This window comes from Stigmatopora argus, chromosome 4 (genome assembly GCF_051989625.1).
Source record: "Stigmatopora argus isolate UIUO_Sarg chromosome 4, RoL_Sarg_1.0, whole genome shotgun sequence".
NCBI classification, from domain to species: Eukaryota; Metazoa; Chordata; class Actinopteri; order Syngnathiformes; family Syngnathidae; genus Stigmatopora; species Stigmatopora argus.
The window spans coordinates 4,836,729-4,857,001 of record NC_135390.1 but is presented as its reverse complement, the minus strand read 5'-3'; the positions used below and the strand labels follow the sequence as shown (position 1 = coordinate 4,857,001).

General features: G+C 37.9%; 1 protein-coding gene across 4 annotated transcripts in view; it reads left to right on the top strand.

The window, feature by feature from the left end:
- vps13b (vacuolar protein sorting 13 homolog B) overlaps nt 1–20,273 on the top strand; it is a 341,198-nt gene that overhangs the window by 89,524 nt on the left and 231,401 nt on the right. For all 4 annotated transcript variants that reach the window (XM_077598167.1, XM_077598171.1, XM_077598169.1 and 1 more), the window contains exons 18-19: nt 8,514–8,648; nt 9,284–9,463. In XM_077598167.1, the coding sequence (XP_077454293.1) occupies nt 8,514–8,648; nt 9,284–9,463 (315 nt within the window). The remainder of the gene's footprint in view (nt 1–8,513; nt 8,649–9,283; nt 9,464–20,273) is intronic.

Here is a 20,273-nt window from a genome sequence, read left to right as displayed (position 1 = left end):
AGGCGCTGGTCATTGAGAACAGGCCTAACAATGGGCTAAATGTAGCATTAAAGTTGCTAAAAGGGCAGCACTGACTTCCTGGTTGGGTACTTCTGGTCTAGACTGATACAAACTCAAACATGCACAGACACGTTGAAGCTGTACTCTGAAAAAGCACAATCTGTTCACTTTGAACAAGTTTTTTTTTCCGCTTTCTTCCTTTAGCTGTTACAGATTCTCAATAGTAAGAGGTGTTTCATATTGAGCGTAGGTGATAACACATATGGCCAGTGTCCTTCTTGGGGAACTCTGTTGGAATGAGATTTCATTTCTTTTAAGAGTAAAATTAAAGATTAGGAGTACAAAAATAGATTCACTTTGGGCTGGTAGGGTTTCCTCAGAATAACTCTTTTCTCAGATTAAAGCAGTTTTTAAAAATTTGAAATCACAGAAAATGACTTGTCAACTTATTATTTCTTTTTAAATTAAAATAATACTGCCCAGTGTTAGCATTTTTTTATTCAGAAGGCAGCATAGTAGCCAAAATTTTACTTTTAACACTAATTGAGTGAATAAAATTCTGAAAGAAACACTTCATGTTAACAGATGTCATGGTGGCAGAAGCAGTCGGAAGCCTCTAATTCCCCCCTGCTGTGGTGTACAGCTACTGTTTAACCTCAGGTTTAGCAATACACTGATCACATCGACACCCCCCACACAGTGGTTGTCTCATTTTGTTTCAGCTAACAGTATGTTTTACATTGTTTGTAATACTATAGCCAAGAACCTGGGGTATTAAAATCTTGGGCTAAATTTTTAAAGACAACTGTACTGCTAAGCTTCACCTGCTAATGGTGGTAGAATTTTTTTTTCTCTTTATTTAGGCTGTATATATTATATTATTTCAAACCTTTCAACACTTACTGTTTCTATTTGTTTAGGCTTATTTTCGCAAATCTGAGTAACCCATCTCATTGCTTTCCTGCTACATTCACATTAATTTCTAGTTATTTGCAATCATTTTTTAAGATACATCACCATCAACCTGATTCATCATGATTTATCTAACCATACAGACAAAACATTTGCTAAATCAAATCAGTGTTTACGTGAGTACAATATAATGAATTCCCCTCCATCTTATGATGTTAATAGATAACGTGGTTTTCCAACAAATGTTAATACAGCTCATACTGAATAAGTGAATACAATTTATAGTTGTTGGTTGATCATAATTACATAGATAAACCCGTTATTTGGCACATAGTGCACAAATAACAACAAACAGACAAATAGATAATCAGTAAATAAGAAACAAATAAATTAGTCCAAGTGAGATCAGTGGAGCAGTGTTCTTGTTCCTTCCGTCTGAAGTCTAGGATGAGTTCCATGGTTTTAGACGTTCAGCGCCAAGTTGTTGAGAGTCCACCACTTGCTGAGTCTATGGACACAACAACAAACAAACACATGGATAATTAATATATAGTAATGAAAAATTAATAATCAATAAATAGTAGTAATAGATACATAAGTGGTCAACATAATAAACAAGTAATATAAGTAGTAGTAATAAGTCTTGATTAGGTCCTAGGTGCAGAACTCGAGTTGAGTATGGTGACATCCCTTGGGAAGAAACTGTTCTACAAGTCTGTTTGTCTTGGCTGTTATGGCTCTGTAGCGCCTTCCTGAGGGCAACAGGTTGAAGTGGCGGAAGCCGGGATGCTTATTGTCTTTTATGATGCTCTCTGCCCTTCTAAGGCACCAGGATTTGTAGATGTCTACATTTTAACCGCATGGCGGAGAAGAAATCTAATTCGGTGAAATCTAGAATTCTAGAAATCTAATTCTCAGAAATTTTTACCACTCCTATCGCAAATCTAATGCAAATACTTGGTGGGAGCATTCTATTACAACTAGGCCGACATTATTTTTTTTGTTTAATAAAATGTTTCATGTCATATTTGACACATTCACGTAACAAGATAATAATTTTATTCAACGATACACTTTCTCAGCTACAACAGCTGTTTTTATTTAGCAGATATCTGCGGATGTCTGGGAATAAGGGGTATAGGAACTCTAGATGGATGTTGTGTATTTTAGGAGCTGTGACATAACTTCAGAAAGACAGTTCAGGAATAGTGAGTAAGAGGTAAGATAATGACACACAGCATGTGAGGAATCATTGAGGAAAAGTGGAATAATAAAGTTTGATGGGTAAATGAGCACAGAAGAATGGTCGTTAAAATTTTGAAAGTGTGGTGTGGAGCTATCAGCACATCTGATGATCGGTATTCTTGCTATGGGTATGACATCCCACTTATTTTATTTAAAAGATTTTCGAGCTTCATGGAGTTATTTTTAAATAAGCAGTTTTTGTTCACTTTTAGGTGATCTATCATTTTATCATTTGTACCAATGTACCAACAATAATTAATTTAGGACGGAATTAATTTTTCCCCCCTACTTAAATTTGAGCTGCTTCACTGGAATTTTCTTACAAGCATAACATTACCACCGTTTATTATTTCCTTTCCTTCTCAGGAACGCACGTCAATAGTGTAAGGATGATTTATCTAAATGAAGAAATGGCACTGTGTTGTGTCATTACATACTACAGATGCTCCCCTACTTACGAACATTCGAGTTACGAACAACGGTACATACGAACATGTCTGCGCATATGGCATACGTCGAAAAATGTTCAGAAAGAGATGCTGTAAGTTAGATTTTGTATTGCGCGATTTTTCCGAGTAGTGCTTCTTTCCGCCGCTAATACCGACTTCGTGGCTTCACTACATCGCATATTTTTTTAATGAGGGATATTAAAAAAAAAGTTCATACAAATGTCTAAATGTACGCTGAAATTCGCAACCCGAAGACATGAAAAATGGCGGTGAAAATGGCGAAAGTCAGGGCAGCGCTTCATCTCTCAGCGCCGAAGAAGATATCTACAATAGAGGGAGAATGGGCCTGTTAAAGATCACGACCCCGAGGTTCAGTCCGCTGAGCGAAGTCTATTTTCGGTTTACGGCGGCGGGCCTTAAGGTTGCCCGGTTCTCACATTTCTGCAAAAAATTCACCTCACTCGAGTCTTTTTGGAGAGGTGTAAATAGTTGGTTAGAGTGAAATATTTTCCTGTCACATCTAGTGTGCGTTGAATAGTAGCAAGCAATCAGGAGGAGGAGGAAGAAAGATTTGCCTTCTCATTCACTCACAACCTTGTTTGTTACATTAAAAACACGTTGTGTCAGCATTGAAGAAATAATAAATAAATCTTGGATGGAACTTGAGACAGATCTTGTCAATGTAGACTTCAATGGGCCACATACGGCCTTGTTCCTTTCCCTGGCAGATCGTGATGATGTTTTAAGTCAGTCCAGACACAGGCCTTCGTCGTTTTCTTTTGTCATCCTGCGTCTCTGTTCTTTTTTATGTCATTCACTTCAGTCGAGTTTGTATATGAAACCAGGAAAATTAATTCAAGGCAGGAGTTTTTGAGCTGTATTTTCCAATAATCATTCAAAGGATTGGTCTGTTCCTTTTTATGAGATCAAAGCAAAATATAACCCATTTGTTCATCCTTAAAACAACATCTCTGGTCAACTTTCACCAAGCAACCACAGTGACTCTCAATAACACTCAGTTCTACTCTATCTGTTCTTTGTCCTGATATTTTGCAATCTTCTGCTTGAACATTAAATATGACAATAAAGTAAAGATTGATAAAAGGGGTTGAAGTGTGATAATAATCTGGTGTGGTGTAAACATTGTGGGTCCTCTAAATTAACTGTTTTAAATATATTTCATTAGAATTGGAAAGATGATTTTGGAAGTCCATTCAATCGACTGTCACTTCAATACACCACCATCGTTATCTGTATCAAACCAACTGTTCTCTCATTACAAATGCTAAGGCAGGATTTCTGTAGGACTGTTCTCACTTCTTATTTATTCTCCTACGGGGTCCTGTAACATTGCATCCGTTGCTCCCATCCCCTCACTTTCACTGTCTCCCGATCTCCATGCCAAGACCCATTAGTTTTGACCAAATGGCTTCCACAAGAAGCCGTAATTGAGTCAATTTGGTGGTGAACAAAATCATGGTTTCAATTTAGTGAGTAACCAGAAAAGCAGGCAGCACCTAAAGGGGGGGGGGGGGGGGAATTATTAAAAATAAGATATTCTGCCACCACCAACACTAACACACCATTTTTTTCCTCATCTCTACGTCTGAGTTTCTTCGGTGGTTAAATGCCGTTGTTCGCTTTTTATTTTTTCACCGTTGTTACTCAGTTTTAGGATGGCAAATCCAGCTGCCCATATTTGCCCTCATGGTGCTTTGTGTTTTCTACCCCCTGGCCTCAAGCTGTGTGTTTATGTACTTCTTGCACCTGCCCTCATTTGACAAATAACAGCACCACACACATTCAATTCTACCGGTGACACGCAGAAACACTCACACGTGTGGTTAGAATATTCACACACTAATGCATTGCACACATATACCACAGTTCATGGCAACAAACCCATTTGTTTTTTCTTCCTGGGTCCCCCACTTTTTATAGTCCTAACAGCTGGACAAAACATTATTAAGAGCCCTCCAGAGGTACTATACCACCCCAGCAGGTGCACTGTGCCCTTTAGAACATCAGTGCGGGTATGGGGATATTGCAATACCACACTGATACCAGATTGTTGTATTATTCATGTATTTATAAACATATTTGTTGTCATTGAATGATACCATTGATTGCGAGAAAATCTAAAGTATAAAAAAACATATCGCTTCTAGCTTCTCTATTAATGTATATACACTAATAATTTTTGCAAATAATTAAATTTCAAAGGGGATGCAGTGGTCTAGCATTACCCTCAAAATTTGTGATGTACCCATTATTTGCTTATGAGAGATGGTAAAGTAAATATATAAAGTAAGTTTTATTAAATAGAGGCTCTCATATATTGATAAAAATGGCCAGAAACCTAAATTTAAAGTCAAATAAGTAACGTGTGCCATTTCACACTGATGTTTTTGTACTACTTATGGACTCAACACCGGTGGCCTGTTCTTTTTCCATGTCTACCTGACTTTGACATGAATAAAAACACATTTATAAAACACATATTTAACAATTGGAGATATATTATAGCACCTTAATAGCAAGGAATGTTATTAGTAAAATAACTTCGATACCATATATTATATATTTTATTACCAAACAGGATTTCTTATTAACCTAAAGTTACTTTCTATCGAATGAATCTAGAATGTGAGGAAAAATTAAGTAGCTCTACTTTAATATCCAAGTAAGAGGATGGTTACATCATCAAAACCTCTAAATTGCTGCTCGGTCGGTGCGAGGTCTTTAAAAAGACGGCATGCATTATTAATGGTTAGTTTGGTCAAATTCGTTTAACACGGACCAAAGAACAACAGCATTTTAAGACAGGAAACACCCAACATAATTTTGACCGAGTGGGAGTTTTGGTAGAAAAATCCCAATCTTAGTTCACCTGCATTTGCTCAGAATGGAGTAAAAGATAGTCAAAAGAAAACTGGCAGGAAATCAAATAAGGGGGGGTTATTTTGACCAGTCAGTCCTATCATACAGATAATGCAAAAATGTTTACAATGCACATCGACATTTTTAGCTTCTTGGAAGAATGTGCATTTGATGATTGAATCCTCCTCTTTTCTCTCAACAGGTGGCCTGGTTAGTAACTCCTTAAGTTATCACAAGTGCTGTAGAGATCCAGCCCCATTAAGCCAAACCCCCACCCACCCTATCACTCTGCCTCTTTGAAATTGTATTGCAACATAAAAATAACATACTCTTGACAGCACAGCTGCCCAAGTCTGATGTAGTGATTAGAAATTAATTTCGATCAGTATTAAGCTGATTTATATTGAGTGAAACGTATTTTATTCATTTTCATTCATTTTCTGAATCGCTTTATCCTCACAAGGGTCGCGGGGGGTGGTGGAGCCTATCCCAGCTGACTTTCGGGCACGAGGCGGGGGACACCCTGAATCGGTGACCAGCCGATCGCAGGGCACCAGGAGACAGACAACCATTCACGCTCACACTCATACCTAGTGGCAATTTAGAGTGCCCATCCAGCTTGCCATGCTTGTCTTTGGAATGTGGGAGGAAAAACCCACTCAGGCCCGGGGAGAACATGCTAACTCCACACAGGTGGACCGACCTTGATTTGAACCCAGGACCCCCGAACTGTGACGCCAATGTGCTAAACACTCATCCGCCGGGCCGTCCGTATTTCCTCTAAAGTTTTATACTTTTTATATCAACATAATATAATTATTAACAGTATGATAATATTAATTCAATAATAATGATGATTAAAATTCAAATTATCTCACAAAACCATTGCTAATTAAACATAACATAAATACCAGTTTTTTTATTGCACTGTGAAAGATTTTGAGTTTGTCTAGTGGATTGAATGGAGTGCAAGGCAACACAAAAAAACAAACAAAAAAAAACCAACACGCTGCTTCAGACATCAATCAAAATCTCAGTTGTTCTCTGTCAAGTTTTAAACTGTAGCATCAGTTTTTTTCACTCAACTATATAATCTGTATATGCAATGAGTGAGGAAAATGCAGTGAAATTGGAATGCTTCTTTTGTTGTACTCATTGGAATATTAATTTTCTTCCAATCAACTAGTTTAAAACGCTTACTAGCCAGCTATTCTGCTTTAGCCTCCTTCACCATGTAGAGAGGTAGCAGCTCCGTGTAACAGCAGCGTAACATTCCTGGCCTTAAAAAACAGGGTAAAAGTGGCTAATGATGGCTTGAAATCTGGAACCCATCAAATATGTTTCTTCCCTTGAAATGTTCTGCCAGGCCTTTGCTACGAGAGCCTTCATTGCTTGTTTGAAGGACTTTCTTCACGGGGTCTGTGCTTCTCTATGTGAAAACGTGCAATCAACATATTGTCACGAGCAATTAGGAGGATGTTAAACTTAACCCTATCAATATATTTCATAAATAATTTGCTCCCCAGCGAAAGAGGTATCATTATCAAAGCAGTCAATATTTTTTTTGTTTTCAAGTCACACTTTTTTTACAGGCATTACATTACATCTGGTGTGGCATTTTCTGACCTAACCTGACAACACCACGTGAATGGTTGTACACCGTGTGGTTTGGGCAGTTAGATTTAAAGAGTGACTGCTGCTTTGACTGCAATTCAACATTTGAACCGAATGTGCATGGTATTCTAAACTAGCAGAATAACAGCTAATCAAAACTGCAAATAATCTTAAACACACAAAATATTTTAATGTGTCTTTAGCAAAATCACGAACCATTTGGCAGGTGCTCAACATTGTGCTGTTAAGGCATACATTATGTACAGTACAGTAATTCCTCGAATATCACAGATAAAGTATATAGTAAATAATTGGGGCCAATTATTTACTATATACCCTACTACATGTGCACAAGTACAATTATTAAGTGTATTTATTAAATATTAGAGTTATAGGCATATGAAAAGACGGTAATGTTTTAATATCTAAATATAATCTATAAATAAAAAAATGAAAATACTTTAACTACTGTAATCACAGTGAAAATAGTTCATCTTTGCTTGATTTAAAAAAAATAAAAAATAGTTATTGTGAGCTTTAGTGCAAGTCCTCTTTATCAGAATCGAGAGGCATTGGATCATCGATGGAATCAGCAGGAACTTGTCGAACGCCGTTTCTTTTCTTGTACAAATAAGCTTTTGTACAAGGACATGACATCGTCAAGACGATTGCCAAATTCAATGGCTCTGTCCATGTTGTCATCAATCTCCTGGAGACTTTGTTGCAAACTGCATTCCATATTGAAGATCTCCTGCAGATGTCTTGTTGTGCCAGCTTTTTGTACAAAATCTTGCAGTGGAGGAGGGGCATTGTTTTGAAAGATTTTGTAGACTAAGGTGGCATCTGTATATTTAACAGTATTGTTCCAGTTCAGGCATTTGTGTTTCTTTAATATCTGACAGGGGTGGTGTGTTTTTGGCTTTCAGTCCAATACTTTCAAAGCCTGCTTATAAATGGTTTCAATTGGTTTTAGTGTTGTTTTGCAGGCCGATTGATTGATGCTGACAATCATTTCTTGGTGCAAACAAAATTCCTTGTTTGGGTGATTATGTTTTATGTGTATGGGAATTACGTTGTCTAATTTGGGGGAAAAATAGATAAATATACCTCCCCATATGAATAAAAATGCATTAATAGGAAACAAACTACTCAGTTAAGTTCACAAATTAGTATGTCATTTTAGGATTACAGCTTCATGTTTCTGTCACAGTTCAGGTTTTTGGTTCACCTCAGTTCTAGTTTTAAGTATTTGCCTGTTCACAAGCTTGCAAAAGGAAGGGGTCAAGAACAATTAAAGGGCAATCAAGTGTTTAATGAAACCACAGCAAAAGCATTTAAACCTGTCCAATTTCACTTCATAAGTTCACTGTTTTCTGCCTTTCCTTGTTCTTCCCTCCCTCCCATTTTTATTAGGTGTGAAATTTCTAGGCTCGTCACCGACTCTTGAGGGTTCGCTCCAAAATCTTGAGCTGAAGTTCTGCAGCCGCGCAACAGTGAAATGCGCCTCTGGAACTGTGGGAGCAGTAAAAGTGTGTGCCAGGACTCCAGGTGTGTGCAGCTGTGCCCTGTTAAAACTTTACTGCCTGTGTAGGAGGGAGAGAGAGGCTGACTGGACTGAAGTGGACGGTCTTTTACTTTCTTAAACCTACACTTTAAACTATTCAATCTGTCTCCTGTTTTCCCATCTTTATGTTGATTTGCTTCCAGCTGTGTGATTAAGTTGCTGTTTTCTCCTCTGGGGTTGTCACTGGGCTTTGGTCATGTTTTTGACGCAAGGGTGTTATTGGAGACTGGATCCAACAGTTCAACCTGAGCATTTGCTGTACAGATCTTAAATCTTAAGATCATGGGAGTTGCTGATATTGAAATACAATGAATTCATATAAGTGCATAGTTTGATGATCTTACAAAAAGTTAACCAATATCTAAAACACAGATTTTGTTTTTGCTTGATTTTGCAAGATATAAACAACTCTTAGTTTTATTTTTTCCCCAAGATAAGTTATTTCATAGAACTTGCATTACATGTTCATGTAGAGACCTCTTCCTTACAAATGTTTCCACTTTTTGCATAATGGTGTCTGTCTTAGCTTTCAGTGTATAGTATAGAATGTTTGTTGGTTAGCAATTTTATTTATTAAATATTGATTAATTCTTGGTACACTTTTGTTTATGTCCAACAGGATCAGGGGAGGTTGTCAAAGAGAAACTGGTTCCTCTGATCCAGGGACCATCTGACACTAAAGAACTTCATTTGAGGCGATGGCTAAATGAGAGTCGCAAACCTGAATCACTTTTGGCTCCCGACCTGCTTGCTTTTTCTGTGCAGGTGCCACAGCATGCAGATGACTGCAGGAATTCAGGTAAACCCCCTCATATTTACACTGGAAATCTGGAAGGATTAAACTTTTAGGGTTGAAACTCTGGAAAATGCTCTAAAATCTAAAAATCTAGCAAGAGTAGTCGGATCACAAGAATCTCCTTGTGCTAAATACTTGGGCAATTGCCTTACATTGTGACTTGGGCTTTGAGGAAGTTGAAAAACATCACAAGTTCATTAAAATGTATTTAAATATTAACCGTAGAAAAAACCTAGTAGGACTGTTGGCACTCACAGAATAGTACATACTGATTGCACATTAACCTTGAATATACTGTATATTATACACTCCTTTTAACTGTTAATGCTGTTAAAGTTGAAAAGATCTCCAATGTTTTGACAAGTGACAATTCAACCAGATTGCTAAGTTTCTCTGTCTGCACATGTTTATCATGTGCAACATCTGAGAAATGTTTGAAAACTGTTAGTTCCCATGTCCTCCTGTGTGCCAATATTTGTGTGCACAGACATTTTCTGGGTGTCTGATTAGAGGCTTCGTTTTATTTTTATTTTTTTGCACGGTGGTCAGGCTTACATCAAAGAGTTTAGTCCACATATTCAAAGTTCCTGCCATAATGCAGACGGTGACGGGAAGGGAAGCCTGTTAGAGCAGTGTTAATGGAATGATGAATGCATTGCTTCATTCGAGCCAAGATGAAAGGAGGAGCAGCACCAGTCTAAATGAGCTGCGCTCTTTGGTCCCATAGGACTGACTCATGACCCAACATTGTGTTTATGACATTACTGAATTGTTGGTTCATTTGGCCTATCGAGTTCATTTGATCCGTCCTATGTAGCTGAATGGAATGCAATTCACAAATTATGACGTGTGAACACAGTAAAGTACAGGAGAGGCAATGTGGATTAAAACTATGGTAAAATGTTTACCTACATCACAACTAACTAGAGTATAAAATTGGTGGAAAAAGTTTCTAGATATGAATCATAAAAGGCATATTTAAACTATTATGAGTGCCCTTCAAAACCTAAAAATGGTGACAGGTGAACTGATGACTGCTTCAACATGACAACGCACATGTTTATAATGCGTTGCTCATCCAAGAGTTCGTATCTGAAAACATCACCCTGCTGGAGAAACTCGGTTCATCCAACTTGGTTTTTTGTGACCCTTTACTTAGCTCAAAGAGATATTTATGGAAACCCATTTTAAAGACTTGAATGACATTAACATGGCCATAACGGCAGATGAGCAAAGGATCCCGAAAGACTCCTTCCAGGAGTGCAGGTGTGGCATAGACTTTTGGAAAAGTGAACAAAAGGGAAAATACTAGATTGTTTTCTGGATGTGTCTTTTGTGAAACAATTGCTGGAGCTTTTTTAAAACACATTGAAGTGTCAACTTTATCATCTTTAATCATTTTCTAGTGTCTTCATATAGAAAATTTGCATTTGTTTGAGTTTGAGCCTGACTTTTTTGATGCTGCGTGGGTTTGATTCCCACTTGGAGGTGTGATTGTGTAAGGGTGGACTGTCTCTTTTTGTGCAGTTTAGGGTTTAGTGTGCCTCTCGCCCGAAGTTAGTTGGGATAGGCTCCGGCACACTGCTACCCTGACAAGGCTTTCTGTCAGGGCCTGGAACAAAATAATTTTTGTGCCAAAAATTAATTTCTCTCTTCAAGTAAATTACTTTAAATTTTGGCCAACAAAAATAATTAACATTTTAGCACTAAAATCAATAATTGCAATATATTTCAACTCCTGTTATTAAATCTTTTGCACGTTTACAAAAGAAAATCAGTGTTTAACTCGTTTCAAAAGTGTTTTTGCGATAAACTGCATGTTTAGCGCTTTGCGTTGTTTACAATCCGTGAAAATTTTGAAAATCCGATAGCAAATTCTGATAGCCATAGTCTTCCCATTAACCATTAAATGATTCCCTACTGAGTTCAAGCGGTCAGGTTGTAGTCCCAAAGTTCCCATCCCAAATCAAGAAGAAAAGAGCGTTTTTGGGATTTGCAATTTTGATTTGTCTTTCATGCATTTGCAAATTTCTTAGGCGCTACGGAGAATACCTTAGGAAATTTACTGCAAATAATCTTGGTTTGGCAACCAATAATTGATAATTTTTCAGCAGAAAAATAAATATATTTATATAGCCAGTGAAAATATAATCATGGAAATGAATTGCAATAATTTTCTATCAATTATTCTTTACTGACCCCTGATTTGCGTGTTGAGATTAATACGTTTATTAATTTATTTTTTGATAAATTTTGCTTTTGTTTATTATTTTTTTTATAGGAAACTTTAAAACTAATTTCAGTTCACCTGAGTAACAAAAGCAGTGGAGAGACATTTGAAATGTCCTTTGAAAAAAAAATCTATAATTTGTTAGTGTTCCAAAATTTTTGTATAATAATTATAGTTGTTATCCGTGACCGGACGTTTGGTCGCCGGACGTTTGGTCGCCCGGGTGAATATAATTTTGAGAGCTGGTTTCAACAATAGATATTTAGATATTAAACTCTCTCTCTCATGAATATAATTTTGAGAGCTGGTTTCAACAGTAAACTCTGTCATGTTGTCAAACGTCCGGCGACCAAACATCCGGGCGACCAAACGTCCGGGCGACCAAACGTCGGGCGACCAAACATCCGGCGACCAAACGTCGGGCGACCAAACGTCGGGCGACCAAACGTCCGGCGGCCAAACGTCCGGCGGCCAAACGTCCGAGTACCGTTGTTATCAATTAATTATCAGTTGATCAATTAAGAGTTTTGGATTACATGCAGATGGTCTATTTCACACAATTTGGTAAGCCTTTTTCCTCCAAATACATTCTTTGCTCTAATTCAGGGGTGCTCCAACTTTTTTACTCCAAGATTTACTTTTCAAGGAGTTAACCTTCCACGATCTACCTTTTTTCCAGGCCACCGACAAAACTCAGCAATTATTTATGTTGATATACCCCGCATTAAACTCTGTCAACCTCTATGGGAGCGGCAGGGAATGGGGGTGAAAATCCACACTCGATTCACACTAAATATGACTGCGGACATAGCAAATTCATAAGAGCCTAGCTAAGGAAACAGACAGACGGGGCAGATCAAATGTTGTTGTCGTGCGATCTACCAATAGTACCTTGGCGAGCTACCGGTAATTCCATGGCAATCTACCAGTAGATCGGGATCTACTAATAGTACCTTGGCGACCTACGTAATTGGCACCACTGCTCTAATTCATGCTTTTGTTATTTTTAATCCTCATTTGGTTTATACATTCAGTGGGTGCATAATAATAATAAAAAACAACACCCGTTAACCAACATAATTCCGGTAATAGGAATTTTACATTTACACTTTACATTATTATTTATTAACACACAATTAAATGATACGACACGTCATCCGCGCAGTATGTAGGGCTGCAAATTATTTCTTTAAATTTAATCATTTAGATTTTAGAACCTACTGTTAAAAGTTTTTGACCACATCATTCACACACATTTGCAGTTCTCTTTGGCTTGATTTTGGCCTGTCACCACTGATTGATGAGTAAAACTTTGGGGGCCTTCGACAGGCCTAATGTGAGGGACCAGAGGGAGCAGAGGGCCAGAGGGCGTGTGAGGCGCTTGGCTTAATGCTCAACTTCAGGGCGAGCAGCGGCCTGCAGGTGTTTCCCGCCACCCTCCACCACAGCAACTTTCAACAGAGGAGGAGGGACTGTTGGGTTCGGGTGTGCTTTATGATCTTAGCAAAGACAAAACGAAAGAGTGAGTGAGGGATAGCATGTGTTCTCCTTAAGCATGCCAGCAGCTGCAGGATGGTGATTTATGATTTTCTTAGAACTCTTAGTGCTCAGAAAATGTTACATTTAATCAAGCGCACAGAGTGCAGCAAATGTTTAAGATTAAGATGTTCGCTATAAAACCCAACATTTTTTATGTATTTACCAAACAAGAACAACAATTTTAATTCCAATATATAGAAACCTCACTGTACTGTGATCCTTCTTCACGTTGCGGCTTCAACTTTCACAGCTTCACTCCATCGCAGATTTTTTTTGAGGGGAAAAACAAAGTTCATAAAAATGTGGAAATCTACGCTGAAACTCGCAAGCCAAAGCCACCCTCCTGTCTTCTGCTTGCCACTCGGAAAATGGCGGAAGACAGAAGAAGAAAGTCAGAGTCACTCAACTGAGGAACAAAAATGGCTTATAGCACGCGGTGGCCGTCATTTTACCCGAAAATAGAGCTTTCTGAGGGGCCAGGAGCCTGTGTGAGGGTGGATTTTTATCAGAAATGCGAGCGCCGTGCGACCTTACACCGTGGCGCGTATTTGAAAATAAAACTTGCTCGGCGAATTGGACGCCAGAGGGCACCAGCAAAGGGTTTTTTTTCGAAATGCGAGCCCCGGGCGACGTTACAGTGGATGGATTTGGCCTTGTCCGAAACAGAGCACTTTGTTCGTCAAGGATGGCGGGATGTTGAGGCGGAGCAACGTGCAAGATGAGATTTCATCTAAGTCCGGGCAGTGGGCTGGCGTCGTTGGCGCTTATTTGAAAATAAAATTTGCTTGGTGAATTGGACGGCAGAGAGAACCAGCGAAGGGGGATTTTTTTTGGCCGACCAACGTGAAAGTTGAGATTCCATTTAAGTCCGGGCAGTGGGGTGACGTCGTTGCACTTATGAGAAAATAGAGCTCCCTTGCCGGCTAATTGATGGTTGCACGGTGCGGAGGAGTGAAGTGGTAGTTTAATTTCTTGGCCGGCGGTCCGGTGGCCCATGCCGGCCGCGTTGGTCGGCGATCCGATTCTACTGAATAATGTGTCATTTTAGTATCGATGATAACAACTAGATAGTAGTTTGTTACTCTGTTAGTAGATGGTGAATTAGAACCAATAAAAATGTTTTATCATTATGTCCTGTTTTTTGGTGTTTTTTCAGAGGGTGGGAACATATTAATTTGTATTTAGTTCATTTCTATGGGAAAAGTTGATTTGATGTACGGGTAAATCGACATACGAGCTTGATCCCGGAATGCATTAAGTAGTATCTCAATATATTACTGTACTGTGGTAGTAATAATAGGGGTGATCCTACTTTGCATTTTTTGTTTATCGCGGCCTTGTCTGGTCTGCATTACCCGCGATATTCAAGGGATTACTGTAATCTAGCCACCTAGGTGTTGGTCTGTAATATGAAAATGTCTACATAGTTTCTGAATGGATTTACCAGTTTGCTTTTTAACCAGTCTTACATTTTTAAGAATGTAGTTAAAGTTTTCCTTCATCTATTTAAACACAAATCTTGAATGAATTGCATCATAAATGAGGTGTGAATTTTAGAACATCCCTTGGTAGTCTCCTCTATTTCAAAGACAAGCTGTACTTTCATATGTACATCTATCATACTCCCTTTCACTCCTGTGCATATGTTCATGCACTCTGTCATGTGGTAAATCAACAGACTGGCTTTGTTTCAGGCAGCAGCATGATATTTTTAAGATGTTGGCTTGAACTTTGGTTGGCTGAGAAATTTATATTAAAGGTACATTTTATACCTGTAATATAAAAACCATTTTGAGACACTGTCAATGATAAATCAGAATAGACAAATATGTTCCCATTCAAAATTGCCCGCAGAAATGTTAAAGAAGATTTCATACAAGTTTTTTTTTTTTTATACAAGTTACTACGTTTCTTTCTTTTGCGAGAATTTGTTGCTGTCTGTGTACTTTAGAAAAGCATCCATACAATTTGGCTAGCACTGGCTGATCAACTAAAATTAGTTATTGGTAGACAAGGGCATAGTCAGGGGCTCTGCCAAAAACACAATGATCACTCTCTGCCTCAGTGTTTTAAGCAGGACAACCATTTCTGCTGAAATTGAGCAATCAAACGTGTATGTTACATTTGCCAGACTTAAATCCGCCCATTGGTAATAAGTACATGGTAGCTGATCATGCGCCTGCTCAAAAGGCACCCAAGGGATTAGAGATAAAATCCTCTTAATTTGACAAAGATCGATTTAGAATTCAGAATGTCTTCATTGTGATTGGACACATCATAGGTTGATTTCCAGTAATACAACCTGCCGCAGAGAATAGTTAATTCTCCTTGGTAGGGCATTCACAATGGAATTTCTTTGAGCCTGTTGGGGTAATCATTATTATAAATGTGTTTGCAATGAATATAAAGCCTTATAATATACATGCTTACTATATTAATCAATATATTTGCTTATTAGGAATAGTAATGCTCATCCTAAATGTGTAACTATATTAAACAATATAGTTATATGTGTTGATCGCTTTCAACGAAGACAAACGCTTACGCCAAGGTCGCTCTCCAGGACAGCTGGGTCCAGCGAGAGATACAAGTTCGAAAGGACATAAAACAATCCACTGAGTTCTTGCTCCGAGGACTGATTACTGGAAGATGCGAGTTCGCAATGAAGATCGGTGAAGGACGCTTAAATTGTTGTTGGGTCAGCGGATGGCTATCAAGCATATTGTTTTAATTTGTGACGCTAGTTTGACGCTAGGTTTGCTTGATTATGGAATTGTTTTGTTTCTTGCTTACGCAAATGGAATCGATAACCTTGTAATTGTTTTGATTTGAAGCCTTAAATGGGCAGGACATAATGCCGCTCTTTAGAATAATCTTGGGTGGGGCGAGCTGCCGGATGTATTCTCTTCTTGCAAGAATTAAATGTGATGTGACTACAGATGCCCTTTTTATTGAAAGCTGAATTGGAAAAACCTAAGGATAAACGTACAATTGGATGAACCTAACAGAGCCTCTAAAACATTTTGGGCACAGTAATTGTGGAGATAAAGTGCTTTTTAAGTAGGGTATTTAATATTTAATTTACACTATTTGCATGCCTCGTTTTGTGAGGCAATGTGTTTGTTGTTAGTTAATACTAAATACTGTGTTTAATTTGGGCTTAAGAGCAACACCTGTGACTTGTGGGGCCGCAGGGCTTGAAATGATTGATTCTAAATGGTTAAGAGTAGTTTCCTCTTCTGTTGTATTATGTCCACTCTGGTTGCTTTTACAAACATTGTTAACTCTGCTTCCCAATGGTAGTAACACTTGTGACTAAGGTCAGGCATCGTTCGGATTTTATCTGATAACTGTTACTTATCAGTACTTTTTAAAATGGTTGTTGAACCTCTTGAGTGCATTTTTTTAGGGGGTGCACGTTACCCAGCTTTTTGCTTGCGCCAAAGCAACTTTCATTTTTGTTATTTTGATTTAAAAGATTTGTTTTGATTACATTTTAGACCAAAACCAATTTTGTTGTTGTCGTATTTCAGCCCAAATTGGTTAGCCACCAAACTGATAGACATACTGACATATCAGGTCTTTTCATTTATACACTGGTGACCGATGTGCCTACTTATTCAAAAACATATCCGAGCAAATAGACTAAATTCAAATATTATATATTCAAATTCACTCCTGACAGCCATATATTAATGAGAATTTGCCTGTATGCAGAGGCCAACAAAAATTATCAATTAAAAAATGCTTGAAAAAGACACTTCTGGGACATCAAAAATTATATGAAAGGTTATGGAAAAATTACTAAGTAAAACATATTGGGAGCTCCTTTTTAACAAATATTTTTTTTATTATTTTACAATAATGATAATACATAATATTAATTTAACTTTGTTCATATGATTTTTTTCCCATTTAAAGGCAGCAAGAAAATTGGTGGTATTGTGAATTGCAGTGAGTACTTTCAGAACTGTATACTTCAGTTACTGTATATTTTTAATCTGCAGAACTGAAAGTGTCCTAATGTTCATCAGTACATATGTGAGAAGTAAAACTGGTCATTTGGAGATTAGACCTGAGAGAACCCACTCAGAACTTTCTATTGAGGTCAATCCCAGCCCATTACCAAAGCTGCTCATGTGTGAAGTATACTTAGGCCAGTCTCACAGTGCTTAAAGTTTGACTGGCACATGAGGTTGAGATGTAGTGCACAGAGATTTGTGACAGTGTCAGAACGTATAATAGCTGATAGTGAAGAGAGTGCTGGAGTTCGGTTGGCGTGTGGCTGGCTCTGTGGATCAGTCTACCTTCCCTTCTCTAATGATATCACTGCCCTTATGTGTCTATTTAGCACTTAACAAGTCACAACATCTATTTCATCTAACTAGGACTTAAGATCAGATTGACACTAAGCATTGCGGATAGGAAACAACTCACCTTTTCTAGATTGCCTTTACAGTCATATAAAAACTATACCAAACAGAATCACTTCCAAAAAATGTGGGGATACAAATAAACAAATGCCTTTTGAAAAGCTTAGAATAAAATATTTTCAACATGATAGTATATTCACGTAAAAAAACATAAACAATGTGTATCTTTACCTTCAACCTGCACAAGAGACTAAAGATGGAAATTAGCCCTAGGCTATAATCTTACATATTTACATATGTTTATTAACATGACTTTGAATATGTTCATTAATATGTGCTGTCCCTTTATTAAGTATATCAAACTCAAAATAGAAAAGAAAAAAAACCATAATCCTATTTTACCTATAAAACAATGGTATTCAAAAGGTGCGACTTATAGTCCAAAAAAATGCGGTATTGACACGTGTCTTTGTATGTAATATATGGGGTTTGGGTTAAAAAAATCAATAAATTTATTCACTCACAAAGCTCACGGGGGTGCTGGATCTTATCCCAGCTGAATTCTGGCACCAGGCAGGGGACGGATGGGCAACCATTCATCCTCACAATAGGGCCAATTTAGAGTGTTCAACCAGCCTACCATTCATGTTTTTGGAATGTGGGAGGAAACCGGAGTAACCAGAGAAAACTCACTCAAGCCCGGGTAGAACACGCAAACTAGAGACAGGAGGACCAACCTGGGATCGAACCCAAGACTCCAAAATTGTGAGGCCGACACGCTAACCACTTAGTCCACAGGCCTGGTAGTACTGTATTTTCCATTTGTCTAAATATGGAAATTGATTGTTCAAATTTTAATTTCAAACCATCAAGCTGGTGAAATGTTTCCATTTACAAAATTTTACTGCCATTGCTAACAGAGGCTAACAGTGATATATTCCCATCCATCACTTAAACTGGAATTGGTGACTGTGAGTCGTTTTCCTTCTTTTTTTTTTCTTCCATCTCCCAGTATTTCAGACTTCCACCATACTACCTTCTAACATTATTAGAATTTGGCTACTCATTCACAGTTATTCATATAGTCAGTCCTTCTTAGAGTAAGTCACACACAGCCTAATCAGAGTTCAGGTATATAAAAATGCAACTTGGGCAAAAAAGGGCCTTTGAAGAATGTCAAGTGGAGTTCTGTGCTAGTAGTCTAACCATTTGTTGCTTGACTGCTCCAGTGGCCATCAGAAAACATACTGTTGTCATGGGAAAAGGAAGAGGATGAGAGCCCATTAGCTTCTTCACAGCTCAGCTGTTGTAGATTGCCTCCTCCCTTGGTCCATGCGTTCTCCGTGTCTACTAGACTGTTCCTCCCACACTAATTCCTACCACTGCTTCAGTCTTGCCCATTACATACTTTCCCAGGCTATTCTGTGGCCCACTGGTCCAGATAATTATTCTACTATTTTTCCCAATTAACACATATGCAGGGATTAGGAATGATATTATTATCTTGTTCTTTCAACAGTGCCATTTGATGTGTGCAAATATTGAAATTTTATATCATTAAAATATATATATATTGCAGAGTTAATAGGTAGACTCCACTCCACAAATTAGACTCTTGTGGAAAAAAACCGAAAACAGAAAAAAAACAGTATCCATGAAGTCAATGTATAACATATAAGGCTCCATGTGTACCCGAGGCAGTAAGTTTTTGCACTTGCAGTGAGCACTCAACTTGTCCTGTTAGGGGCTGCATTTTGGTAGTACAAAATTTTCTATGTTTTTTTTAATGTAATATTTTACATTTTTAATTAACAAACATTTTCTGAGGGCTGCATAAAATTGTCTCGTGGCCCGGAATCGGATCTTAGTCTGCTAGTAGGGGATCTCTGTCACAGACTAAGGTGACAAAACAGAGCTTGTCAAAAGAAAACACATTCCAGTAGTTCATTTTGTCAACTTTGAACAAATGGTATCGTTCACTTCTTCATGGTTCAACAAACTCATTGGATGAAGGTTGAAGAAATGCTACACTATGCATTACCTATAAGATAATAAATATATCACAATGGCTCACACTGTGAGGCTTTAGGGTTTACTATTCGGGAAGATTAAGTTATTCAGTTTTTGTTGTTTTTTTGTTGTGTCCATCTAAATTTGTGTCCTTTTGTCAAAATAACTGCACTGCCCAGTGTCATAATGGGAAGTGTATTCGCTCAGGCCCAAGGAGGAATCACTTAATGAAGTAGGGCCTGAGAATCCTGGTTTATGTCAACCTCTTTGGTGTTCATTGCTCACTGCAGAGGTGAAGGCCTTACAATATTTCTTCCTGTCACTACACATGGCAGTAGGATTTGGAAAAGGGAGACCCTGGAGAACTAACAATCCCATCAATCAATTCGTATTACTTTATTCAACAGCAGTTAATATAATTCTTTCTAGGGCACACTTTTTGTGACTGCTTTTTGAAATAGACAAGATTACTTGATAAATCAAAATGAAATAGATGATCTAATCATGTGTTTTATATGTAAAAAATACACTATGTACCCTCTTCTCCCTCACCCCACTTAACTTTCATACACCCTGCCAGGTCAGGCAAGAATGTTAATGGCAGCTGTCAATGAGACCAAATTTGGAAGGTGAATAAGTTCTCCGTCCAGGGTAAGCTTGA